Source organism: Perissodus microlepis, chromosome 3 (genome assembly GCF_051167445.1).
Source record: "Perissodus microlepis isolate ML-2025 ecotype Zambia chromosome 3, ASM5116744v1, whole genome shotgun sequence".
NCBI lineage: Eukaryota > Metazoa > Chordata > Actinopteri > Cichliformes > Cichlidae > Perissodus > Perissodus microlepis.
In genome coordinates this window covers 5450117-5477590 of record NC_140463.1, presented here as the reverse complement: position 1 = coordinate 5477590, position 27474 = coordinate 5450117, and the positions used below count along the sequence as shown (strand labels likewise).

Below are 27474 nucleotides of genomic sequence, written 5' to 3'. Positions count from 1 at the left end.
ACACACATAAACACACACACAGAGAGAGAGAGAGAGAGAGAGAGAGAGAGAAACAAACCTTTGACCTTGAGCAGCACTGTTTTGAATCTGGAGATCCTCTCACTGTAGACTCTACACCTGTATCTCCCACTGTCTCTCTCTGTGGGGTGTTTCAGGGTCAGACTGAGGTCTCCAGTTTTCAGCAGGTCTTCATTCATCTTCGTTCGGTCTCTGTAAACCTGGTGCTGTTCTTCAGGCTGGTCAGAGCCGTTCTCATACACATGAATGATTTTGCTAAAGACTTCACCAGGCTCATAGTATTTCCACTCCACTTCAGCATCTTCAGGCAGGTTTTGTGTGGTTCTGAAGGGCAGCTGGACAGACTCCGCCCCCTCCTCCACCTCCACCTGACAGACTGAGAGGACAACAAACACAACATGAGCTGTACAAAGTGTGATTGGTGTTCACAGAGCAGCATCATGTGACTCTTGTTCTGCACTAAATGAAGCGATGGAGTGGCGCCTCCTTCAGGCAGAGAAACAGCTCATGGAGAGAAATAATTATTAGAGCAAAAACAAGAGTGGAGCTGCAAATAAGGCCGAGAGGAACGCTGCAGAAAACTGTTCATGTGTGAATTCATAACTTCATAGATTTCTTTGAGCACTAAAATCAGAGCTGCTTCTATTTCTAATATGACAGCTGTACATTAGAGCTGGAACACTTTAAATGTGAGCCATAAAAACATGATACTCTACAAGTGCATTCAGCTCTGACACTGTCACATCATGAAGGAGACGTGGAAATGTTATTCTTTCTGTCACAACACAGAGCTTGTGACCAAAGGTGAGGGTAGGTATGTAGAGTGACCTGTAAGTCAACAGCTTCCCTTTCATACTCAGCTCTCTCTTCACCATGATGGACTGGTAAAGCATCCCCATCACTGCAGCCGTAATCTGTGCAGGGTGTGCAGATTTTTTTAATAATCACTTTTTTATTGCGTTTTAGACATTAACACAAAAATAAGACAATGCACATACACCCCTGACACAAACACAGAAAAATTAAAAAAAAACAAAAAAACAGTCTGAGCAAGCAAAATTTCAGTAAGTCACATATTCAAACCCTCTTATAACACCTGTACACATAGCTATTGCATTGAGCCTTTTCTCTCAGGATACTCTCTCTCAGATCGCAGGGCTGACCTGTATCTACAGCACTGACCTCTGACACTGAGCAGCACTTCTTTCTTCAGCAGGATGTTTCCCTCCCGGCTGTAGATGGTGCAGGTGTAGGTGTTTGTGACTGTGGGGTATTTCAGGGTCAGACTGAGGTCTCTAATTTTCAGCAAGTTTCTCTTCATTGTGATTAGGTCTCTGTAAAATGGATGCTGTTCTTCAGGCTGGTCAGAACCATTCTCATAGACGTGGACTTTCCTGTAACCATCAGTCCACTCCACTTTAGCGTCTTTGGGCAGACAAACTGCGGTCTTGCAGGGCAGCTGGACAGACTCCACCCCTGAATCCACCTCCACCTTGTAAACTGAAAGGACAACAAAGCACAACATGAAAAAATCAGCAGTAGCTGTGATGGTCACATGACCTCATCTTCCTTGTCACATGCTTCCCTTCCCTTTCTGGCTTGACTTGCTTTTGTGTCTTTCTCTCTGTCTCCCATTCCCTCTTTCCTGCTCTATGTGTGTTTCAGTTCTGCTTCATCTTTCAGAGGTGAACAAGCTCACATTTAAATGATAAACAAGGTCTTTTAATTTTTTTAGCACTGTTCATTAGTGTATCCACTCCTTTAGCCACTTACATCGCCGAGTGCCCTAAACCGCATATTGGATAAGCAGATATTGGACCAGCTCAGGAGACTATTTCAAGGCAGAAAAGAACAATGCAGCAATGAATGCAGCAGGCACAGATCCTGTGAAGAGGGATCTCTCCAGCCACGGAGCGCCAAGGAACAGCCAGGAATGAGGGAGAACACAATGCCAGACAGAGGGAGATGCAGACTCTAAATATATGAGAGGGATTAAGGGCAGGGAGGAAACGTCTGGGGAAGACGGCTGAACATAAGCAACTGACAAGACAGGGGAAGCACAGCTCTAAAAGCTGCAAAACACACAGAGACACAGGCCGACTATGTACAGGCAAAGGCAGGAGCGACAGAGACACTACTGGGGAACAAGGGAAGAGAAGGCAAGGGAGCAACACAGAGACGTGACTGGTGGAAGGGGCAGAAACAAAGACAAGACGGACCTAACAGGGCAGGACACACAGATGCAGGACCAAGACGAGACCAGGCATGAACAGGATCAAACACCAGACAACCTAAACTAGAAATACAGATAACTACATAGGAACAAGTCACACAGCACAGAGAAAACAAAAATAAATAAACAAGACTTAAAATATTATAAAAACAAAACATTGACTGAACGACTCAGGCACCCTAACACACTCAATGTCATCTAGTGCTTACTCATTAATCCTAAATTATTTTTCCTTGTGAACCTGATCAGAGGAAGGGTGCTCATGTGGCCAAGGAGATGTTGGCTGGTAACATGAATATAACTTTTCTGGATTTTCTGGAAAAATTAAATCAGGTTTTTGATAAATACTCTAGCACTGACTTGCTCACAAAACTGCTGACACTCTGACAGAGGAGGAGTAATGTGGCTGAGTTTGTGGATTCTGGCAGAGGAGACTCGCTGGGATAATTTGCCTTACAATATAAAGCCCTTTGAGGTTACTGTTGTTGTAGTTTGGTGCCATCCATCGTTCCATCCATCCATTTTCTTCTGCTTATTCAGGACCAGGTTGTGGTGGCAGCAGGCTAAGCAGAGAAGCCTATGCCTCCCTCTCCTCAGTGTAACAATAACAAATGTGTGGTGTCTCTTTAAGACAGCCTAAGTTAATGTTTAGTGATGTCACTAAATATTACTGCCCAGCCAAAAGATATAATTTCTCTGGCATGCCATGGGTCTCCCCCAGGAACTCAACTGGCTCCTTTTAATGTGGAGTAGTAGTGGCTCTACTCCTCACCCTCTCTCTAAGGTAGAGACCAGCCACCATTCAGAGAAAGCTAATTTCTCCACTTTCTCTGAATAGTGCCGTGGGCACTCCACCCTTTTCCAGCTGAGGACCATTGTTGGACTAATGGACGGATTCTCCTTTTCAGCACCCTGGCATAGACTTTCCGAGGAAGGCTGAAGAGTGTGACCACACCCTCCAGTCTTTTTCGATGGCCTCTCCGAACTCTTCCCAAACCCAGGTTTTTGCTTCAGCCCCTGCCTGATCACTGTTCTCCTTGGCCTGTCCATACCTATTGGCTGATCCCAGTCCAACAGGCTGACCAAGCCTGATAGCACTCCTTCAGCCTGATGGTTCCCTTCACCTCTGGTGTTCACCATCTGGTTTTGGGGTTGCCACCATGATAGGCACCAGCTACCTTGTGGCTGCAGGTCAGTGCAACAGCTTCAGCAATGCAGGTGCTGAACATCCAGTCCATTTGGACTTAATGTCCCCAGTCTCCCTTGGAGTGCTCTTGAAGCTCTGCCGGAGGTGAGAGTTGAAGATCTTGTTGACTGCGGCCTCTGCCAGGCATTCCCTGTGCACACTCACTATATGTTTAGGTGAACCAAGTCTGACTCAGGTAATACATGAAACCACAGTCCTTCGTTTACAGATGGATTTATTCTTCCGTCACACTTCTCCATCAATTCACTATAAAATCCACCGTCAAACTGTCATTACATAAATGCGCAGAATGATCAAAAATAAATATAACAAACAAACATTTAAAATAAAGTTAACAAATGTGCAATAAACAGAACACAGTTAAATGTACCACGCTGGCTGCACATAACTGTGAGGGAAGGAATCTGCTTTAGAAACAAAAACTTAACAAAAAACAATTCCCAATTTCTTCTTTATCTTCTTTACAGCTCCCTTTCACTATGAAACAACTTATTTAATCTTCCTTATGACTTATTTATCTTACGGCTTCTCTTAGCTTCTTTGCACATTTTCTTAACCTCCTTTTTTGTCACTTAAAGGCGAAAGAAAGAAATAACATACATAACACAATAAATTAACAAATTGACATAATTTACATTTATGGCAGTTAAAGACTCTAAGAAGGCCGGGTACTCTGATCTGTCGTTTGGCACTTAAGTGCAGACGACAGTCAGGTCCCAATCCCTGACCCAAAGGCGCAGGGAAAAAAAACCTCTCTCATCCACTGGGAAAAACTCCAACATACAGGCAGCAAGCTGACGGAATGCTAAGTTACCCACCTCAGCCTGCCACCTCTCACCAAGGGCAACTTCAGACTGAGACAAAGTTGAGCCCCTCTCCAGGAGACTTGTTCTAGAGCTCAAGCTTTTAATTGACTATTGCATAAAACAACATCTAACACTTTGATGCGCCCATTTTTTTCAGTTAAGCCTTGGACTCATTGCAGTTCTGGGATCATAAGTGTGTGGTGATCACAGCCTCCGATCACTCACTCTTTTGGTTTGGCCAAAAGGGTTATGGGTAGTTGTTGTAGGAAAGACTGACCTGACTTAAAATGGTGCCGGAAATGAAATAAAAGACCTCCAGAAACCACAAGAAGAACCAGGAGAACCAGGAGAGCTTTGGCCCAGGTTGGAAACCGTTCTGTGGAGAAACAGAAAGACAAGTAAGACTTTTGACCTTTGATGGAATGTAATTAGTGAATTTACTGAATAGGCCTATACTTGTGTGAAAGAGCCTAGAGTAACATGGTTATTTCTTATTAAAGTAAAGTTTTAAAGTAATAAAGTTTTATCTGAGTGATGTCAGATTTATCTAAAGCATGTGTTTGTTGTTGACCTTTGACCTGCAGCTGCACATCTCCTAGTCTCTCGTAGCCAAATATAGGGTCTCTGATGGAGCAGGTGTAGGTGGCGCTGTCAGACAGTTGGAGGTTGGTCAGGGTCAGGCTGAGGTCTCCAGTTTCCAGAGCGTCAGTCTTCATGGATGTTCGGCCGCTGTAACGCTGGTTTTGATCTTTCAGTTCGTCTCCTTGAAGCTGACGCTGGTGGACGGTTGAAGGACTGAGGTCGGAGCGACTCCACACCACTGTGGGGTCACTCAAATCGAAAGTGTCATATTCACAGGGCAGGTGGAATGAGTCCCCCTCATACATCTCCAAAGCAGCTGAGGCATGCTGGGAAACTGAGGACAGACAGAGACTCCATATGTGACTTTGAGGTAAAGATCAAGTTTAGACCTCAAAAGTTGATTCTGTTCATCTGGACGTAGCGTTTTCAGTGAGAGAAACCTTTCATCACTCATCCAAGTGACTTCTTCAGTCTCAGCTGACTGCAGGTTTCCCCAATCTTATAAACAGTACATTTGCATTATGCCAGCATGTACACATACATGAGACACACGAGAGTTCTTCTTTACTGATGTTTACTGTGCTTCTCTTAACGTACACAGGTACACTGTAGAACTGGTGAATACAGGGAGTGCAGAATTATTAGGCAAATGAGTATTTTGTCCACATCATCCTCTTCATGCATGTTGTCTTACTCCAAGCTGTATAGGCTCGAAAGCCTACTACCAATTAAGCATATTAGGTGATGTGCATCTCTGTAATGAGAAGGGGTGTGGTCTAATGACATCAACACCCTATATCAGGTGTGCATAATTATTAGGCAACGTCCTTTCCTTTGGCAAAATGGGTCAAAAGAAGGACTTGACAGGCTCAGAAAAGTCAAAAATAGTGAGATATCTTGCAGAGGGATGCAGCAGTCTCAAAATTGTAAAGCTTCTGAAGCGTGATCATCGAAAAATCAAGCGTTTCATTCAAAATAGTCAACAGGGTCGCAAGAAGCGTGTGGAAAAACCAAGGCGCAAAATAACTGCCCATGAACTGAGAAAAGTCAAGCGTGCAGCTTCCAAGATGCCACTTGCCACCAGTTTGGCCATATTTCAGAGCTGCAACATCACTGGAGTGCCCAAAAGCACAAGGTGTGCAATACTCAGAGACATGGCCAAGGTAAGAAAGGCTGAAAGACGACCACCACTGAACAAGACACACAAGCTGAAACGTCAAGACTGGGCCAAGAAATATCTCAAGACTGATTTTTCTAAGGTTTTATGGACTGATGAAATGAGAGTGAGTCTTGATGGGCCAGATGGATGGGCCCGTGGCTGGATTGGTAAAGGGCAGAGAGCTCCAGTCCGACTCAGACGCCAGCAAGGTGGAGGTGGAGTACTGGTTTGGGCTGGTATCATCAAAGATGAGCTTGTGGGGCCTTTTTGGGTTGAGGATGGAGTCAAGCTCAACTCCCAGTCCTACTGCCAGTTTCTGGAAGACACCTTCTTCAAGCAGTGGTACAGGAAGAAGTCTGCATCCTTCAAGAAAAACATGATTTTCATGCAGGACAATGCTCCATCACACGCGTCCAAGTACTCCACAGCGTGGCTGGCAAGAAAGGGTATAAAAGAAGACAAACTAATGACATGGTCTCCTTGTTCACCTGATCTGAACCCCATTGAGAACCTGTGGTCCATCATCAAATGTGAGATTTACAAGGAGGGAAAACAGTACACCTCTCTGAACAGTGTCTGGGAGGCTGTGGTTGCTGCTGCACGCAATGTTGATGGTGAACAGATCAAAACACTGACAGAATCCATGGATGGCAGGCTTTTGAGTGTCCTTGCAAAGAAAGGTGGCTATATTGGTCGCTGATTTGTTTTTGTTTTGTTTTTGAATGTCAGAAATGTATATTTGTGAATGTGGAGATGTTATATTGGTTTCACTGCTAAAAATAAATCATTGAAATGGGTATATATTTGTTTTTTGTTAAGTTGCCTAATAATTATGCACAGTAATAGTCACCTGCACACACAGATATCCCCCTAAAATAGCTAAAACTAAAAACAAACTAAAAACTACTTCCAAAAACATTCAGCTTTGATATTAATGAGTTTTTTGGGTTCATTGAGAACATGGTTGTTGTTCAATAATAAAATTATTCCTCAAAAATACAACTTGCCTAATAATTCTGCACTCCCTGTACAAATGTACAAGGAAATTGTATTTCAGCATTAAAACATATGGCAATATAAAATTCACAAAATATAAACAAACATACCGCTTTGGCCTGCAAGTGGACAAACTGGTGTATTTGGAACTTAGGACTTGTTTTTTCGTCTTTGACATTCACACGGCTAGACCGTCACCATGAGCAGCTTCTCTGGCCTTTTTTCTAAAAACAGGAAGTGACCTCTGCCCTTACTTTAAACTTACAAAATTAACCGGTTATTTTCCATGTATCAAATTATCAGTACACCAATCCGGTATGCAATAGGAAAATGTTAACATGCTCAATATAAAAATAAAACATACAAAATAAAATGCGTTAATTACATTATCATTACAAGAGCTCTGCCTAGTGGTCAAATACTAACATTTCAACAGCTGTTACACCCCCACCATCACGCTATCGCAGCAGCATGTGTGTTCCTAAAGGAATTTAACCCAACAATGAACTTTATAAAGGTTAACCAATAAACATAATGTTGAGTCTTTACTCTGCTTCAAGTAAAAGTATAGTCTTGTGTATGGGTCTCTCTAAAATCGTCTTAGTTGTGTGCTTCCCCTTATTGTCTCTAGTAGAGTCAACGATGAGTAGCTTAACTTTTCTGACTCTGCCGTCAGCTCCTGGAGTTCCTGGACTTCCACGACTTTAGCGAGTTTCCATTGGTTTCTTGGAAGACAGTCTTCTTGTAATAACACAATGTCATTTACTTTTGCATTTCTTCTGGTTTTATTCCATTTGCTTCTCTGTTGCAGGTTTAACAGATATTCCTTTCTCCACCTAGTCCAAAATACATTTGCCAAATACTGTACTGGTCTCCATCTTTTCTGGAGGTAGAGCTCTTCTTTAGCGAATTCTCCAGGTGGTGATGAGATCACTGCTGATTTCATCGTCAAAACATGGTTGGGTGTCAACGGCTCCGGTTCTACAGGGTCGTTGATAGACTCTACAGTTAGTGGTTGACTATTCACTATTGCCATGGCTTCATACATGAACGTTCTCAATGATGAAGTGTCTAATCTTGAAGCTGACTGGTCAAGAATGGATTTCAGAATATTTCTTATTGTCCAAATCTGCCTCTCCCAGACTCCTCCCATGTGGCTAGAAGCAGGTGGATTGAAAACGAAAGTTATTCCCAGCTCTTTGACCTTCTCTTGAGTCACTTACGTTAGGAGTCGCTTGTGTTTGAAGCTTTCGTTTCTTGCACTGATAAAATTGGTGCCTTGATCACAATGCAGCTGACCTACGTTGCCACGTACTGTTATGAAACAACAGAGTGCATTGAGAAAACAGTCTGTACTGAGATCATCTAGGACTTCTATATGTATAGCTCTCAAGCACATACATGTAAACAAGAGTCCATATCTCTTTAAGTCTTTCCTCCCTTCTTTTACACAGAATGGTCCGAAGCAGTCCATACCGCTGTATGTAAATGGAGGGGTAGCTTCCAGTCTTTCTGGTGGCAGGTCACCCATCCTTTGCTCTTGATTGCCTTTCCTGTACTTTCTACATTTGACACATTTGTATATGAATGACGATACTTCAGTACTGCAGCCAATTACCCATATGCCATTGGACCTTAGCTCATTTACGGTCATCCCTCGGCCTTGATGATGCGTCTTCTCATGAAAATGTTTAATGAGTAGGTGCGACACATGATGTTTCTTTGGCAGAATGGCTGGATGTTTGATGTTGGGATGGAGTGACACTTTTGTAAGTCTTCCTCCCACCACTTCTTTCCTTTCTTCCAATGTAGTACTTTCATTGGACATTTATTTTGGGTTCTTTACATACTTTACACGTCGTCTTAATCTTGCTATTGCTTTCACAACTCTCATCCAATCTGAGAATTTTTCCAGCCGTTCCAAAATGGATTTTTCTTCTTTTGCCTTAACTGCGAATACTGTTGTGACTTTGAGTTTTGGATCTTTGATGTTGATCTCTTCCACTTTAGCATCTTCCTTTGGTAGTTCCTTTTGCCATTAAAACTTGGTCCTGTGAACCAGTTGGACTGTACTAGTTCTTTTGTCATGACTCCACGTGATGCGTGATCTGCACGATTTTGTTCAGAGTCAACGTTTCGCCATTGACTTGGTTCTGTACTTGATCGGATTCTCTGTATTCTGTTCGCAACAAATACATGAAATCGCCTTGCTTCGTTGTTAATATAACCAAGTACAACTTTGGAATCAGTCCAGCAGTACTCCTGAATATTTTTGATATCCAATTCTCTCTTTAGAAAGTCAGCTATTCTCGTAGCTTCTACAGCCGCAATAAGGTCCAAACCTGGGATAGTTGTCACTTTAGTAGGAGCGACTCTTGCTTTCCCCATCACAAGAGTGCACTTTACTTCTCCAAACTCAGTCACTGTTCTCAAGTATGAGTACACACCATAACCGGTTACACTGTCATCAGAAAAGCTGTGTAACTCATTCTGCTTCACTTGGTTGAATGTTGATGGGACATAACAACGTGATATCTTTATGGAGGACAGGTTCTGGAGGTCTCTGAGCCAAGCTTCCAATTGAGGCTAGAGATCTTCTGGAAGTGGCTCGTCCCAGACAAGCTTTTCCTGACACGTTCTTTGGAGGGGTTTCTTACCAACTAAAATGAATGGAGCGATGAATCCAAGTGGGTCAAATATTGAGGCTACTGTCGAGAGCACTCCTCTTCTAGTGAAGGGGTTATTCTTTACAACCACTCTGAATTGAAAGGTGTCTGAGCTTACACACCATTGGACCCCTAAGGCCCTTTCTATCTTTGGCTCTCCTAGTGCCAGATCCAGGTCTGTTGCTCCTGCTACACATTCCTGTGTACACATCCTTTGGGACAGTAGCAATCACTTCCTTGCTGTTGCTAATGAACTTGTGCAGGTGCAGGTTACCTGTGGCACACAGTTCTCTAGCTTCCTTTACAAGTTGAATAGCTTCTTGCACTGAATCCACGCTCGTCAAACAATCGTCCACGTAGAAGTTGCGTTGTATGAACTTTGCCATGGCTACACTGAACTTATTCTCACCTTGAGCAGCAACATGCTTGAATCCAAAGTTTGCGCATCCCGGTGAACATGCTGCACCAAACAAGTGGACTCTCATGCGGAACACTGATGTGGACTTTTCCATGTTACCATCCTCCCACCATAGAAATTGTGGGGCAACATGAAACTGGTGGAACATGCGCTCCACATCGCACATGACAGCTACATGTCCTTTCCTGAAAAAACACAGAACTCCAACAAGAGTATTTGTGAGGTCAGGTCCTGACAGGAGATGCTTGTTGAGCGATGTATTCTGGTACTTTGCAGAGCAATCAAAGACAACGAATCTGTCTGGCTTCTGAGGATGGTAGACGCCATGGTGAGGAATGTACCACGCTGGTTGATTATTTAGCTCAGCCTCTGGCACTTTCCCTGCATCACCTCTCTTTATGAGGTCTTGCATGAAAGCCACGTAATGCTTGTAGTAGCGATCGTCTCTTCTCAAGCGCCTTTCTAGAGACTTCAGTCTGTGTTCTGTTTGTTGTTTGGCAAGTCAGGTCTTTCTTGTTTGAAGGATAGTGGCATTTCAAAGTGGCCATCTTGCTTTTGTCGCATGCCTTCTTTTACTTTGGCTAGAAACAATAGAAACTTCTTGTGACATTGACTCTTCTTCAACACTTTTATCAACAAAGCCCATTTCTAGCACATTAAGTATCTCGGCTGGAGTAAGTATTTCTTTAACTTTGTTTCTGCTTACAAAGTGAAATTCTGTTTTGAGCTTGTGAGTGGGTTCTACAGCTGGCAAGACTTGTCTAACAATAACACGATGGCTTACTCCTATTTCATCTTCCCAATAACCTTCAGAGTCGCTGCAGACAATGATGCTCCCACCAAGCAGAGATTTCTGTGCAAATGGCTGGTCTCTGTCACCACTGACCACCGCTAGAGGGAGCAAAGCTTGAGGACAGTTATATCCGATCAGTAATCCAACTTTACAATCAAGCTTGGGCGCCATCTCTTTTGATAAATGTTTCACATGTGACCAGTTCTCTGCTGTTTTGTTTGTGGGAATATGTGATTGGTTAGCAGGAATGTAGTCTCTGGTATAGCTTGTTGGTAGTTTGATTCTCGTTTCAGAGTAAATGCCTCTTACTTGTAAGTCCTTTAACTTGCTGCTTAAAACAATTTTTGTTTTGGACGTTATAGTGGAAATCTTGAGTTTAACTGGCTCTAACATGGCGTTGAGCAACTGAGCTGTGTCTTTCAAGATGAAAGTGGTGTCGCTTTGAGTATCGAGCAAAGCATACACTAACTTTTCATTCTCTGGTTCATCCACAGTTGATACATAAACTGGGATAACTGAGGAAGTACAACCTTTTGACGTTTGTTGCACAACTCTGTTGGATGTAACTTTGTTAGATACTTGCTATTGTACTTCAGAAACCTCTGTTTCCTGATTAGTCTTTGATTGTTGTTGGCTATTCTTTCTTTGTTCCTTGTCTCTTTTCTCTCTGTCTTGATGTAGACACGTTGGGTGAGGCTTTTGGCATTTGTCATACACATTTCTGGAAGTACAGTTCTTAGAGTTATGACCAGTCTTGAGGCAACTAAAGCACAGTTTTTGTAGACTGCACAAACTTTACTATCTCTTCAACTGACTTGTCCATTATCCTGCAACATTTCTGAAGCGTGTGACCAGGTTTCTTACAAAAGAGAGGCATGTGACATTTGTCCTTTCACTAGAGCTTGTACTAAGTGCTTTAGCATTCAGCATGTAGTTTCTTTTGGGCTTGTCTTTGAATGCATACTTGTCTTGTTCAGTTGGCTTTATTGCAGGCAGAGGAGTGATAGGATTACATGCAATTCTTGCTTCTTTATTCAGGAATTTGACACAATGACTAAAATCTGGGAACATTTTGTGTTCACCTTGAAACTCTGTCGCCGTTCTGTTCCATAGTGCAGTTAGCCAATCAGGCAGCTTTGCAGCTATCCTCTGATTTTCCACGCAATCATGCAAAACTGGAACATAAGGTATGGCTGACTCAACACTGTTTAGAAAATCTGCAAACTCACGTAGATCTTTAGTGTCTTTGTTGTTCATTTTTGGCCATGACTGAATCTTGTCACGGTATGATTTGCCTATTACAAAGGGATCTCCAAACCTGTTGTTGAATATTTCCCAGGCAGCATAATAAGCGGTGTCTGTTCCAACCAGAAAATGTCCTTCAATAGCTTTCTTAGCTGGACCTCCAACATACTTTCTCAGGAAGAAGAGCTTTTCTTGAATTGGCAGATTCTTGTGGTCAACTAATGTTTGAAAAGGCAACTTCCAGTCATTATACTGCAGCAGATCACCTGTGAAGAATGGGATTGGGATTCTGTTTGCAGTGACAGCTTCAGCAAGCATCCTCACAAGGTCAGTGGAGGGCGTTTCATTTGCACTAGGAATTGCTGTTTGAGGAACAGAGGCTTGGAGAGGTGTAGTTTGTTGCAGAGCGCTAACTTGAGCGGGGATGAATGGTTTCAAGTTCACATTTGGAAAGCTTGGTTGCAGGAAGGAAATATCTTGTCTTACTTGGGAATGAACAGAAGATTTTTCTTCTTTCTCACTTTTCACATTTTCAGCATACACCTTCAATCTTGCTTGTGCTGCATTATGCTTTTGCAATTCTTTCAATAGTTCCACTTCCTTTCTCTTTTCTTCTGACCTTGTCTTTATTGAGGTGCTCTCTGTTAGAAATTGAGCTCTTTTCCTTGCACCTTCAACTTCAAGTTCTCTGATTTCCTCCTCACACTGATGCTGTTTTCATTATCTTAATGACTTCTTCCGTAGCTGCTACTTCAGCTGCAGCTTCTTGTCTTTGTTGTAATGTGACCAGAGATTATTGCTTTGACACCCCAGAGATAGACCTTGACCTATATGTGATCCTTGAAGAAGCACTGGATGAACACGGTCAAACACAGACACTGAATCAGGCCAGGGTATACTATTTGGATCACCATCTTCTTCTAAAACGCACCGAGCTTTTGCGCTGGCAGTTTCACTGATAGCCATGCACACATCACATCTTCTGTGCATTTCAATATCAGGACTATGTATTTTTCTGATCTCATCATGAATGTTACAGATGTCAGTCATACTAGCATCTATAACACTCACAGCTTCAGATATTAACTCATAAGTTTATGTGGTATTTCCACTTCTTGTAAAATTTGACATTTGCTGGAGCAACAACAACACACACAGCAGCTGATTGTAACAGGAGTTCATCTGAAAGCCACCAAGAAGAATCCAGTGATTTGAAAGTTGCTGCTTTAGATTGTTAGTTTGATCTGAATCAGAATCCAGTGTTTGATGGAAATCTCCTCCTGCTGCACTTCAACACATTAAAGAGAGAGAGATGAAAGAAAAGCTAATGATGAGAGCAGAGAGAGGAAGGTGTACTTACCGTGCAGGAGGATCACAAACACCACAAACATCTTCATGTTCCTGTCAAACTCAGACTCTTTAAAAGCCCTTCAGGACATCAGCTCACAGCAGCTTCACTTTCCTCTGCTGATCATCTACTGACACTCTCACACTGCTCACACTGTCACAGCTCAGAGTTCAGCTTCACACTTTGTTAAAGCACAACTGTGAAAGTCCGGCTGGCCACAGATCACTTCTGAGGAAAGAGGAGGACGTTCAGCCTCCTCGTAGTGTGACTGCTCCAGGTTCACAGCGACACACAGAAAGCTCAAAGTCCTGTCACATGACCATCATTTACAACCAGCCCAGAGCAACTTTATGAGTCAAACACAATAAAACGGAAACATGAAGCTTTGGTGCTTCAGTGAGTTTATGTTAGCATGGATGCTACACACTGCACACACACACCAACATGAAGCTTGTGGTGGTAATGTGTTGATTTCAGCCTGAGCCAGAACCTTTTTATGACATGTCACAGACTCCTGTGAGTTTTTGTGGAAACACTAAACACACCTTTGACCTCCACCAACACAAACAGCTGCACTAAGAAACCAAACAGCGTCTGATATATATGGATGTGATTAATCTGAGAGACCATTTTTGTTTCAAAGACCAACAAAACTCACTGCAACTGTGTGTTTGCACAAAGGCTGAAATGTACATGTGTGTTATTATTTCAGATTCATGCACTGAGCTCTAAATCTGTCATTAATGTGTTCACATGTAAACCAGGCTGTTTGTATCACTGCACACTTTACTCAGAAACACATGCAGACACGTCCTTCTGCAAATGAAAGAAGGGAAACAGAAGTGGTGCTTTATGTTTATCTCAGCTCTACAATCAGGAACAACAGAGTAATAAAGGACAAAGGATCCCAGCAGGAAGAAGAAATGATTAACTACACATGAAATCAAACACTCTGAACTCTGGACTTCAGATCAGAAATAGATGAAGGTTTCTGACAGTCAGAGAAATCAAACTAAAGTAAAACAGAAAACAACTTAAATAGCACCAGCCAAACAAGACGAGAACTAAACACGATCCAGACGCACACTGAGGAGGCAGCACCGACACACAACTGTCTCATTCTAGCTTAAAATTTCTGTTTCATGACCCGTCACGGTACCACGCTGGCATTCACGGTGTTCCCGAGGGCAAGCCATTCTTTCACAAACGTTTGTAGAGGCAGTCTGCATGCTGATTTTACACACCTGTGATCATGAAAGTGATGGAACACCTGACTATTAGTGATATCTAGTGGACATTTGAAGACACTACGAACTGATCTCAGACTATTTTGAAATAAATCAAGTATATTTAAATACAGCACAATCACAGAAACTGTGTAAGTGGAGAGTAATAACAAAATTATGGGAAACATAAAAGTGGAAGTGACACAACTGTGAAGTAATATATATATATATATATATATATATTACTTCACAGTTGTGTCATTCATATACATATATATATATACATATGTTGAAAGATTTTGAGTTTTGTGTTATGTTTATTTGTAGCTTCGTTTAAAGGAAGAAGAGCTTGTGAATTGGACAATTGCAGGAAAGGGGAGTGAGACATTGTGTGCAGAAAAATGTGCTGTGTCAGCCAAAAAGCTACCTCCTGTTTCAACAGATAAGTTAACGGTCTCTCCTTTTAAGGAGATGTTATTGAGTTCTGTACATGCCACACCTATTGCTGTGAAAGCTTGTTTGAGTATAAATAAAGAATGTACTGGGAGCCCCGGCGCGATTCCCTCTGTGATGGGGCATCGTCCATGTATATGTAAAATCTCTGAGTCTGTGTTTCTTGTATATGTGTATATATATATATATATATATATATATATATATACATATATATATATACATATACATATATATATATATATATATATATATACACACACACACACACACACACACACATACATACATACATATTTATACATAAATATATACACATTTATACATGCTGCTTACTTAAATGTAACCAGGACAGAGGAGAGAGCAGAGGAGATGAAGAGTGCTCCATGTCCTCCTGGGTTTTAAATGCACCTTAGAACACACATGCATCAACACTACAATGAGCGGGCGGAGGGAGGTTTGGAGTCTTCTCACACCCCCGTTCTCTGCGACCTGCTGGAGCGGGGGGCCAGGAGGAGGAGTTGGCCGTCCGACTGGGGTCTGGAATGTGGGGCCTCCCTGCTGCTGCGGCGGTCTGCTTCTCCCCACCGCAGGGAAAAGGGTAACACCACCTGGATCTGGGTGCAGTTTCCCCCTCCAGGGGCAAGGGTACCTAGACCCGGTTCTTAGAGTACGCTTGGGGAGTGTGATTGTGTGTACAGTGTCTTTCTATGTCTGTCTCCATGTTGGTTGAGTGTTGAGTAATTGCATATGAGAGCATGAGGGTGGGAATGGATGTTTGTATCTGTGTGTGCCTGTATGTCTGTGTCTATATGTCAGGTTGGGTATCAGACGCCACCTCTCTGGGGACATCTCAGGCCCTCCAAGGTTTGGAGGCCTATCTCCCCCCACCACTTCCCCTGCCGGTGGCAGACGCCCTCAGACATCGGTGCGTTGGTGGTTCTTTGTGTCCGGGGATGGGCGTCCAGGTACACACCGGCTCACTCCTTGGTGGCTGCTTATCGGGGCCTGGAGCCTGGGGCTCGCTCGGGCCACTTCGGGGGTGGGGTGCCCTCGGCCTCTCGGCCTGGGACTCGGCCTCTCGGGCGCAGCTGGCTGCCGGCGGAGGTCACGGGCACGTCACTGCACCCCCCCCCTGGCTTCTGCTCCGCGGCTGCTGAGTGACCCCTCATCTGGGACTCTCCTCAGCTCTTTCTGGGACAGTGGCGCGGCTGCCCCTCTGTTGGTCTTCCTTGGTCTCTTGTGTTCTGAGGGCCTCTGGATGTCTGGAGTCTTGATCTCCTCCATACCTGCTTCATGCCCTGGAGGACGGAGCTGTGGCCCCCCCACACCCTCTAGCAGATCATTACATGAAGGAACCTTTTAAATACAAGCGCGTCCATGCTCACAGGTGTACACACGGGTGCTCACACACACAAACTACACCCTTTTTGGCTCCTACCTCAAAGCACACTGTGCGCTGTCGATCTTACGTGCTGCACAATAATGTTTAACATTTAGTATTTACTGTTATATTCACATAGATCATTGTGATGTTGTTTATTGTATTGCTCTCGTTTTCTTCTGCTTGTTTTCTTTTTTCTTTCTCAACAGGTGATCCAGGTGATTGATATATGTATTTTTTTTTGTCTGCTTATTTAGTTGGTTTTTGGTTTTTTTGCCCTTTATCCCCGTCTCTCTTCTCCGCTGTTTTTTCCCCCTCTTCCTTTCTCCCTTTTCTTTTCCTCATTCAAGTCTGTTCCGTATCTAGCAAGTGAAAATAAAAAAATAAAACGTGCCTGAATGGAAGCATTTTACTGGATGCACTCGGAGTTTTGTGCTTTAAAAGCTTGGAAGCAGCAACAAGGAGCTGATGGCTTTGGTAGCAGCTGGAAGAAAAAACAACATTAGAAAATATGATGGTGTGGTCTCAGCACTGCATACCAGAAAGTAATAATTCCAGCATATGTAACTACTGTAGTTCCACGTTGTAGGGCTGCTGGTAACTTACACAGATTACATATCGCAGACATCTCTGCTGTAATTACATGGCAGCACAGCTGGAATCAAAGACGAGCTTTATACTTCTGTTTCCAAAAAAAAAGAAGAAAAGATTTCAGGGTGTGATGTCATCACACCACAGGCACAGCTCACTGTTACACATCTGTTACATTGTTACCCTTTACAGGTGTGAATGCAGCGCTGTGAGACGTAAAAATATAAACTGAATGCAACATTGAAAAAGACCAAATTTACAGTTGAGTGTTGAATGAAATAAGCTCTATACAAAGAATCTTTGAATGGCAGAGGTGTGTGCATGTACCACAGAGCCATGGCTCCGAGTCTGACAGCGTCTGAATGTGAGCACCGCCCTACAAACATGCTTTGAGTAAATCGTAACCCTAACCCTAAGTCCTGAAAATAAAGTGACCATTCGTTGGACTGATAGGGATCAGCCTCTGCTGTCACCATTCTTTTCTTCTAATAATGTCATGGAGGTTGAGAGTTAGGACCCAAGATGCAGGCACGGCTGAGATACAAGTGAGTTTTATTCATAAGGTGGTGACGGACGAACCAGCAACAAGCACGAGATGACACACACTATAAAAACACAGATAGAAACGTGAGGAAACGTGCAACAGGTGCCAACACAGCTGGAACTGATTGGGCATGACGAGACAAGGAAGCAAAGCAGAATACACTAAGGTAAGACACAGACCTTCAAAGTAAAACAGGAAATACACAGAGACGCAGACTGGAGGGGAGAGAGAACACTGAGTAGCATCAGGGAGAGCTCAGACATGACGGGCTGAGGAAACATGGAATAAAACACAAGGAGGGTAAACAGGCACCAGAACTCTAATACACACAGGGAGACACAGGGCGTAAAGACACGAGGGGAAATCCAGTAAACTCAACTGAACAACTTATGAACCATAGAATAACTCCTAGAATAACAAATGAACTTAACACGATACAGAAACACAAGAAATCAGAGAACACTGGGTCTAAATGACCCAGGACCATGACAAATAATTCTCCTTTGCCTTGTTGTTTCATATCGTCCTGTTGATCTTCTCATGGCTAGTTTTGAACTGCTCCGTAACAGAAATGGAAAAAGCACCTGTGAACATGCAGTTAGAGCTGATAGGAGTCCAGTCTAATGGCACACTAAAGGTAAAGTACCACTCTGTGGGGCCTACAGTTCCCCCACTCCATCCCTACAAATGCTTAGGGATGGGAATCGAGAGTCCCAGTAGTCCAATTGGACCTTATCAGTTCTTGATTTCAGTTTTAGTTTCTGTGTCAAAGGAGGAAAACCCAAACTGTTGCTGTTTTACCTTAGAGTAATTAAGTAACGTACTGTGTTACTTTCAAGAAAAGTCTTCTGTGTATTATGTGTAATAATGTTTTTAATTTACTTTTTTTGAGTAAACACTCATCACGACAAAGATGGGAAACACCTCCAACATGCACAAACATTTGACCATGTATTTAATATGCATGAATGTAATGTCTTTGATAAGCTGCTTTGACATGGTGGCGACTCTCAAAGTGGAGCCAATGAGAATCGATAAGGAATTTGAATCACTAAATTCTCATCAGTTCCCGTCCTTACAAACAATCCAAACAATCCATCATACTGAGTCAAAGTGATCACAGGTCTGCTTTGTTGGAGATGAGCCTTCGAAGTGGAACATGTGGACTGTTCCTTTATTACTACCACTGAAGGCCACGCCCCTCTGGTCATGTGATCATGTGGTTTGTAGGAACGCTCCTCTTCCTCAGAGGATCCACCTGTGCTTCCTCTCCTCTCTCCTCCACCTGTTACAGTGAGGGAACGTCCTCCATGATGGAGGAGCTGCTGGAAAGTGCTGAGAGTTTCCTCCAGAGTGAGACCTCTGTCACAGTTCAGAGGATCTACGGCAGCAGAGACCTTCATGGACACTAAAAGTCTCAAACACACAACAACAACATCACACTGACTCCACTCTGACATCACTGATCAATAATCAAAGAACACACAGATCAAACTGATTGATCAGCCATCAGAGGAGTCGGATCAATGGAGCTGCTTCTGTTCCTGATGTCCCCTGTTTGATCCTGGACCTGAACTCTCCCTGCAGGGGAGACACAAGACAGTCAGACAAGGACAAATAAATAAATAAACAAACAAACCAACAAACCTTTGATTTTCAGCAGCACAGTTTTGCCTCTGTGGATGTTTCCCTTCCTTCTAACCACACAGCTGTATCTCCGACTGTCTCTCTCTGTGGGCTGTTTCAGGGTCAGACTGAGGTCTCCAGTTTTCAGCAGGTCTTCATTCATCTTCGTTCGGTCTCTGTAAACCTGGCTCTGTTCTTCAGGCTGGTCAGAGCCGTTCTCATATACGTGGACCTTATCGGTATCACTGTCCATCCACTCCGCTTTAGCATCTTCAGGCATGTGAAGTGTGGTTTTGCAAAGTAACTGGACAGACTCCACCCCTGATTCCACCTCCACCTGACAGACTAAGAGGACAATAAACACAACATGAGCTGCACAGACAGTAACAGATGACATGAAATATTTGCAATGAGAGCACGTTTGAGTGGTTCTTGTTTAAAATATGATGGAGACAGAATTGTCATTTTCTGTCTGTTTAATCCTGAGCAGATCTGGCTGCTTCTTAAAGAACAGTGTGACTGTCAACTGGTCAGAGTCAAAGCTTTCTTTGAAGGTGAGTCAAGGTGTCCATTGCAGGAAATGTTAAATGTAATGTAATGTAATGTTTTCTTGAACCAAGGAAGGTGGTTCAGGGAAACTAAGAGAGACTGGTACTGGGTGAGGGGCCAGACTAAGAGCAGTTTATAAGATATTGTTAAAAACGGGTTCAAATATTGAGGGAGAGTACAAAAACAATAATGGTCCAGAAGAGCTTCGGTCAAACAATGATTTTAATGAACACACGCGTGGGGAGATGAACACTGCACCATCAGCATCAATCTCACCCCAAAACTGCACAATAAACTGTTTTATAACATCAGGGCATTTTAATGACGCCCCCTCATGCGTCAAGAAGATACATGAGTTTCAAAAACACACACATTCTGTTGACGACTTTTGACACATTTAAAAGGACATCTTCTCCGTCTGGAGGCCAGGCGCTTCCCGGTAATCTTCTAACTCTGCTTATCTCCCAGAGCAAACTGTCCCTTAGGCAGACACAATTTTGCAATCACCAGCTTTTGCAACTATTATTTGAACTCTTACCTAAACATGAGTCTAACTACTGTTTGTGTGTGTGTGTCTCAACCTCCAACGCACTCACCCCGCCCGTTGACGCTTCTGGCCTTTTACCAGACAGAAGCTCTCTGTGATAGGTGTAATAATCTTAACTAAGAACATGTGCAATCTATTGAATAAATGCTTTGATGAAATGATAATTAATGTAATGGTAATGATGATGGTTATGAATAGTAGCAGTAAAATATTTCCCTGATCTCCACAATATGCATATTGATGATAGCAGAAGTCCAGAAACCTGGACTGAATGAGGCATACCACTGCTCATCTGAGAACACTTAACCTGGTCAGGCCTTGACCCACGGGGCCCGTCCAGCCATTCACCGAGCTGTCATTGTTCGACTGATACTGACAGCCTTCAATTCCCTGGCATGTCACGAACTGGCACAATGTGCTGAGTCCACACAAAAAGTTTACATAAACAAAAAATATATATTTATTAAAGATATCTAGAGGGTGTAGCCTGCGTTTCAGGCTATGGTAACTGGGATAGACTCTTTTCATCAGTGTGGGGGCATCATTCTGAGCTGCAGCATGCCTCCTTCTCCACTACTACTGCTTGGTAAAGTTAGATAAGTTGGCAGATTTCTCGGGTAAATACAGAAACTCATTCCAAGCAGCTGTTCCTACGTGACTGGTGTCGGAACTTTAAACCACAGTTGCGAAAACGAAAAATAAAAATTAACCTATAGTGCATGAAATCCAGTGTCGGGTCCTTACCACAGTGGGACTCTGGCAAATCATTAGGTGACCCCAGAGGGCACAGTGGTGCTCTGTTAACACTGTGTACAAGCTGAGACGATTCCCACCTGGATAATGGTGGAGTACCCACTGTGGGTCAGGGATGAATTGTATTTGTGGGTTCTGTTCATGAGAGAAATAGGAACAGACTGACTGGTGCCACATCTGGAGTGATGTGGACACTGTATCAGGCAGTTGTGATAAAGAGAGAGCTGAGTGTGAAAGCAAAGCTGTTGATTTGGCTGTGATGGTAGCTCCAAAGTCAGGTATTGTGCACGAGTCCTATTGGGAAGAGCTTGCTTGGGAGTACTTCAGTGTACCCCTGGATGAGTGGCAGGAGAGAAAGGTCACCCCACCCTCCTTCCCTGTCATCAGAGGGTTAGCTAGTTTGCTAACTGTATGTACAGCACTGACCTCTGACTTTCAGCTCCACTTGTTTCTTCAGCAGGATGTTTCCCTCCCTGCTGTAGACGGTGCAGGTGTAGATGCCTCTGTCTTCATCTGTGGGGTATTTCAGGGTCAGACTGAGGTCTCCAGTTTTCAGCAGGTCTTCATTCATCTTCGTTCGGTCTCTGTAAACCTTGTTCTGTTGTTCAGGTTGGTCAGAGCCGTTCTCATACACATGGACCTCATCTTCATCACCATCCATCCACTCCACTTTACAATTTTCAGGCAGATGAGCTGTAGTTTTGCAGGGCAGCTGGACAGACTCCACCCCTGATTCGACCTCCACCTGCAGGACTGAGAGAACAACAAACACAGCATGAGCCGAACAGACAGCAGCAGCACTGAGCACATCGTCTTTAATCAGATGAAGTGAAATACTTATAGTGAAAACATATTTGACTGATTCCAGTAGGAGTGAAACAAGTGGAAAAGTTCTAAGCACATCAGATGAATTCCCCCACAAACCAGGACGAAGGAGGGATTCAGGGTCACCTGATCCAGGGTTATCAGAAAGGAAAGGTTTAAGCCTAATCTTGAAAGTAGAGGCTGGTTGTTTCCTATTTTACTTTTAAATATTACTACTGCTACTACTACTACTAGTACTACTAGTACTACTAGTACTACTACTACTCCCCATCTATGGGGAGCTGCCATCCTGCTTTTTGGTCATAGAAGTGACTAAAATAATACCTTGTAGATGTTTTGGTTGACGACAGAGGTTCTGAAATGTTACACATGAAAAATGAAGGAAATTTGTGGAGATTTTAATAGTTCTGCATGAAGCGTGTTTTAGTTATTGCGATTAAATTATGATTGATTATAAATGATTAAAAAAAAATTTCTACTGATATTTTAACTGACATAGCTGCCTCACTGCTAACGAACCCATCATTGTGATGAGGCTGACCTCTGACACGGAGCACCACTTGTTTCCTCATCAGGATGCTTCCCTCCCTGCTGTAGACGGTGCAGGTGTAGGTGTTTGAGTCTTTGTCTGTGGGGTGTTTCAGGGTCAGAGGTCTCCAGGTTTCAGCAGATTTTTCTTCATTTTCGTGCGGTCTCGATAACAACTGTTCTGTTCTTCAGGCCAGTCAGAGCCGCTTTGGTACACGTGGACCTTCCCACTAATATTTGTCCACTCAACTTTGGTGTCTTCAGTCAGGCGAACTGTGGTTTTGCAGGGCAGCAGGACAGACTCCACCCCTGAATCCACCTCCACCTTGTAATCTGAGAGGAAAACAAGACACAACATGGTCAGCACCAGCTGTGATGGTCACATGACCTCCCTGTCCCCTCCTTGTCTCCTAGTCTCAGTCAGATTGTGTCTCAGTTTGTTCCTGATGTGTTCCTGACTCGTTCTTTGGTAACTAGTCTGCAGCGTCCTGTAAAGTGCTGCAGACATGTTGGATGAAGAGCAGAAGAACAGACAGACTGAGCCTCCACAGTCGGCCATGTCTCACACACATCAGCACAGAAACCATGAAGATCTCATGTGTCTGCTCTGAACATCCGAAGCTCACCTGGCATGAAATAGTGCCGGAAATGAAATAAAAGACCTCCAGAAACAACAACAAGAATCAGGAGAAGAAGGAGAACCAGGAGGACCAGGACAGCTGCTGCCCAAGGTGGAAATTGTTCTGTGGAGAAATAAACAAAGGTAAAGAAAAAAAGAAAAGAAAGATTTGACTTTTGAATTATAATTTTTTACCACGGACCTCTGTTGTTTATCTACAACACTGACCTTTGACCTGGAGCACTACTTTCTGTCTCAGGATGTCTTTGTCCCTGTAGATGGTGCAGATGTATCCTCCACTGTCTCTCTCTGTGGGGTATTTCAGGGTCAGACTGTGGTCTCCAGTTCTCAGCAGGTCTTCGTTCATCTTTGTGCGACCACAGTAAAGGTCGTCCTGTTTTGTAAGATGGTCACTTCTGTTTACATACACATGGACCATCATGAGTTCACGGTCAGAGCGAGTCCACTCCACTGCTACATTCTCAGGCAGGTCAGGTGTTGTTTTGCAGGGCAGGAGAACAGACTCTGACCTTTCCTCCACCTTCACCTCCACCTGCTGGTCTGAAAGGACAGTAGATAGCAGTATAAACTAGAGAAGCAGCAGCAGTGATACTGTTAGTACTGATAACAGTCATCTGCTCTGGATATCTACAGTGAGTTCCATCATCTGTTAGACAAAAATCATATTTTAAAGTTTTGTAATAAATATGATGGAGTAATTGGAGTCTACAGCCTTTACAGGAATTTAACAACATTTTCATTAACTGTTTATAAATAAGTCATTTTTATACATACTCAAACATTTAAGAGGCTTAAAAAATAACTGGAAAGAATAACATAACTGTAAAAAGAAGCACAACTGTATGAAAATTATTTTTAACAGTATGAAGTATAAAGCCGTTGGACATCTCCAAACACTTTTTCCCGCCTTCCTGGTTTCTTAGTTTTTTGCATATTTCTGCTGCTACTTCTCAGATTCTGAAGAAATAATTCAGCTTTATTATTTAAGATGTTAGACTGGACTGCTGACCTTTGACATGCAGCTGTACGTCTGTCAGTTTTCGTTCATTCCTTCCATTACTGATGGAGCAGGTGTAGTTGCCACTATCAGTCAGTTTGGGTTTTGTCAAAGTGAGGCTGAAGTCTTTCATTTCCAGACCATCAGGCCTCACTGATGTACGTCCACTGTAACGCTGGTTTCGCTCTTCAAGATTTGGACCTTCTTCTTCTTGCACATGGACAAATTTTGGATCAATATCATTGCGAGTCCACATCAACATAGGGTCCTCAGGCATGACACCTGTGTACTGGCAAGGCAGCAAGACAGAAAGTGCACCTTCATTCACCTCCACGACCACAGCAAAAACATGCTGGAAAGCTGGAAGGACACACAAGGAAAAAGAAAGTTTGCCCCAGCATGCAAAAGCTGGTCTCCAACACACAACTGCAGACACCAGAGAGACAAGTGTTGCACTCAAATACAACCTAAACATAAAGAAATGACCAGGTATCCATCCAACCATTTTCTGTGGGTTATCTGCAGAAAATGGCAGAGGTCTCGGTTCCTGGTCTGCCTACATTATTCTGTAAACTCAGCAGCATCTTCACTTCATTGCCTTTAAGCTAAACATTAATCTCTTCTTAAAATTAATGACTTACTTTTTACTGAGCAAGCAGTTAATCATACACACATCAGTTAATGCACAATTGCAACCTAATGCTATTCTCTGACTATGTATGGTAATACCAATTGTGAAGAAGGGCTGATATATAAACTACTGATTTTGAATATTTATCAGACACTAATAGACTTTTTTTGAACGAGAGATGAGATTTTGTTAAGAGAGTTAGTTAGTTAAGAGAAGAGATTTTGGGAATGCTACTATGCAAGTAAAACCAGTGGAAAGGGTTATATGAAAAGGATATAGGACATATGGAACAGCCAACATTTAGACCAACAACGAGGTAACCAGTAGTTCTGCGTTCCAACATCTGGAAGAAGCAACTGCTATCACAGCTACTGGTAAGATAGAGCACAAGGATTGTGGAGAGGGGAAGCCTGGATGTCACGTGGCAGTGATCAATGAGATTTTTAGCTATAAGATGAACAGCCAAAAGTAGCAGTACCCTTCATGTAGAAGGAGAGTAGAGTCCAAGATCCAGGCAGCAAGGAGGGAAGTTAGCCAACTATCTGAGCGGCAGGAGGGCATGATGAAAAAAGGGATGGCTTAGAAATACAGCAAGCTGCCCATACCTGTGACAAGTAACCATCACTGTGGCAGGCAACCAGGAAAGGCTATCCAACATGAAGAATCAGAGAGCATCAAGCCTTGTCATGATTCATGCAGACTTGCTAAAGAAGCTGCACTCCCTGAGTGGCTGGCTAACTGAAGGCCAGACAGTCCCCAAGGATCACCAGAAGGGACTGGTCCCATCCAACTACCAGCCAATAACCTGCCTCAGTACTACATACTACATGGAAGCTCCTGTCAGGCATCATAGCGGCTAAGATGAACAGGCACATGGCTCAGTACATGAGCGGGCCACAGAAAGGGACTGGCAAGAATACCAGAGGACTGAAACACCAGCAGCTGGAAGATAGAGCAGTCATTCGAGACTGTAACACCAGAATGACAAACCTGTGCAAAACCTGGATTGATGACAAGAAAGCCTATGACTCAGTGCCCCACACTTTGATCCTGGAATGCCTACAACTGCACAAGATTAACAGGACCCTAAGAGTCTATGAGGAATTCAGTGGGAATGTGGCAAACAACACGAGAGGCCAACTTCAAGGAAATAATACAAGTTACCATCAAGTGTGGGATCTACCAAGGAGACGCTCTGTCCACTGGTGTTCTGCAAAGGCCTAAACTCCCTCAGTGAGATCAGTGACAAGACACAAGACGGGCTGTGGATACCGACTACAGAATGGAGCAATCATCAGGCACCTCCTCTACATGGATGACATCAAGCTGATGAAATATCTGTGATGAGTACAGCCTGGAAATCCCGAGGTCAAAATGGGAGACGACCCCAAGGGTGGTGGCGAATGACCAAGCTAAGATCCTCTGGGACTTCCAGGTACAGACGGACAAAATCGCGGTGGCTAACCAACCAGACATAGTAGTGGTAGACAAACAGAAGAAAACAGCCATAGTGATAGATGTAGTGATAGCAAATGACAGCAACATCAGGAAGAAGGAACACGAAAAGCCTGAGAAGTACCAAGGGCTCAGAGAAGAGCTCGAGAAGATGTGGAGGGTGAAGGTAACAGTGGTCCCAGTGGTAATAGAAGGAGTAGATCTGGTGACTCCAAAGCTAGGTGTGTGGCCCCAAGCAGATCCCGGGAACAACATCTGAGATCTCTGTCCAGAAGAGCGCAGTCCTAGGAACAGCTAAGATACTGCGCAGGACCCTCAAGCTCCCAGGCCTCTGGTAGAGGATCCAGGCTTAAAGGACAAAGACTGCCTGCAGGGTGAGAGATCTGCACAACACACACAGCAGCTGATTGTAACATGAGCTCATCTGAAAGCCACGAATCCAGTGATTTGAAAATGAGCTGTTTTGGATTGTTAGTTTGATCTGAATCAGAATCCAGTGTTTGATGGAAATCTCCTCCTGCTGCACTTCAACACATTAAAGAGAGAGAGATGAAAGAAAAGCTGATGATGAGAGCAGAGAGAGGAAGGTGTACTTACCGTGCAGGAGGATCACAAACACCACAAACATCTTCATGTTTGATCACAGATCAAAGATCTCACACACAATGATGCAGATGTGACCCTCAGCAGCTGGATTTCCTCTCCATAGACGTGTTTCCATGCAGATCATGGACATAAAGCAGGATGAAGAGTGTGAAAGAACTTCTTCCACTACAGTATTCATTACAGCACTGTGGCACTCCACAAACCCTCACACTGTCTCAATCCCCGTTTCCAGTTTGACTGAGAGAAGGCCTGAAGCTCAGCCAATCACAGGACAGGATATGATCAGCTGACACAGCTGCAGGGATTTGAAGATTCACAGAAAGTTGATCAACAGGTGTGAAACTATGAGGAAACTCAACAGTCTCCCCTTTCTTAGGTGTTATCTTTGGCAGTCTGCCATGAGGTTTGGCTCCACACACTAAATCTGAAATGTAAAAACAAAACAAAACCGAGATTAAAAAAACTGAAGAGTAAAACCTTTCAAACCTGTTCAATATGTGAGACTGAAATACACTGAAAGCTTTTCATTTATGTTTGGTTTAATCAGTGATGGCTACAGGAACTTTAAGAAACCACGGAGTCATATGCAGTATGTACCTAACTATATTTTGTATGCATGCTGCAAGTAGTAGTAACCTATCATTGCAC

At 43.4% G+C, this 27474-nt stretch overlaps 1 protein-coding gene and 1 pseudogene across 2 annotated transcripts in view; both read right to left on the bottom strand.

Moving 5' to 3' along the window:
- Positions 1-13799, bottom strand: part of LOC146389567 (uncharacterized) — a 30103-nt gene extending 16304 nt beyond the window's left edge. The window contains exons 1-6 of the mRNA XM_084911133.1: positions 13484-13799; positions 13035-13037; positions 4836-5180; positions 4542-4640; positions 1201-1518; positions 59-394 (exon numbers count right to left, since the gene is read on the bottom strand). Of these exons, the coding sequence (XP_084767259.1) occupies positions 59-394; positions 1201-1518; positions 4542-4640; positions 4836-5180; positions 13035-13037; positions 13484-13520 (1138 nt within the window). The 5' untranslated portion in view covers positions 13521-13799. The remainder of the gene's footprint in view (positions 1-58; positions 395-1200; positions 1519-4541; positions 4641-4835; positions 5181-13034; positions 13038-13483) is intronic.
- Positions 13800-16663: 2864 nt separating this feature from the next.
- On the bottom strand, positions 16664-26854 carry LOC146389566 (uncharacterized; annotated as a pseudogene). Its single transcript, XR_014799229.1, has 8 exons — positions 26818-26854; positions 24147-24494; positions 23345-23677; positions 23124-23240; positions 22511-22830; positions 21571-21897; positions 19317-19640; positions 16664-19250 (listed from the first exon to the last, which is right to left on the bottom strand). The product of XR_014799229.1 is annotated as an uncharacterized LOC146389566 (transcript).
- Positions 26855-27474: the final 620 nt, after the last annotated feature.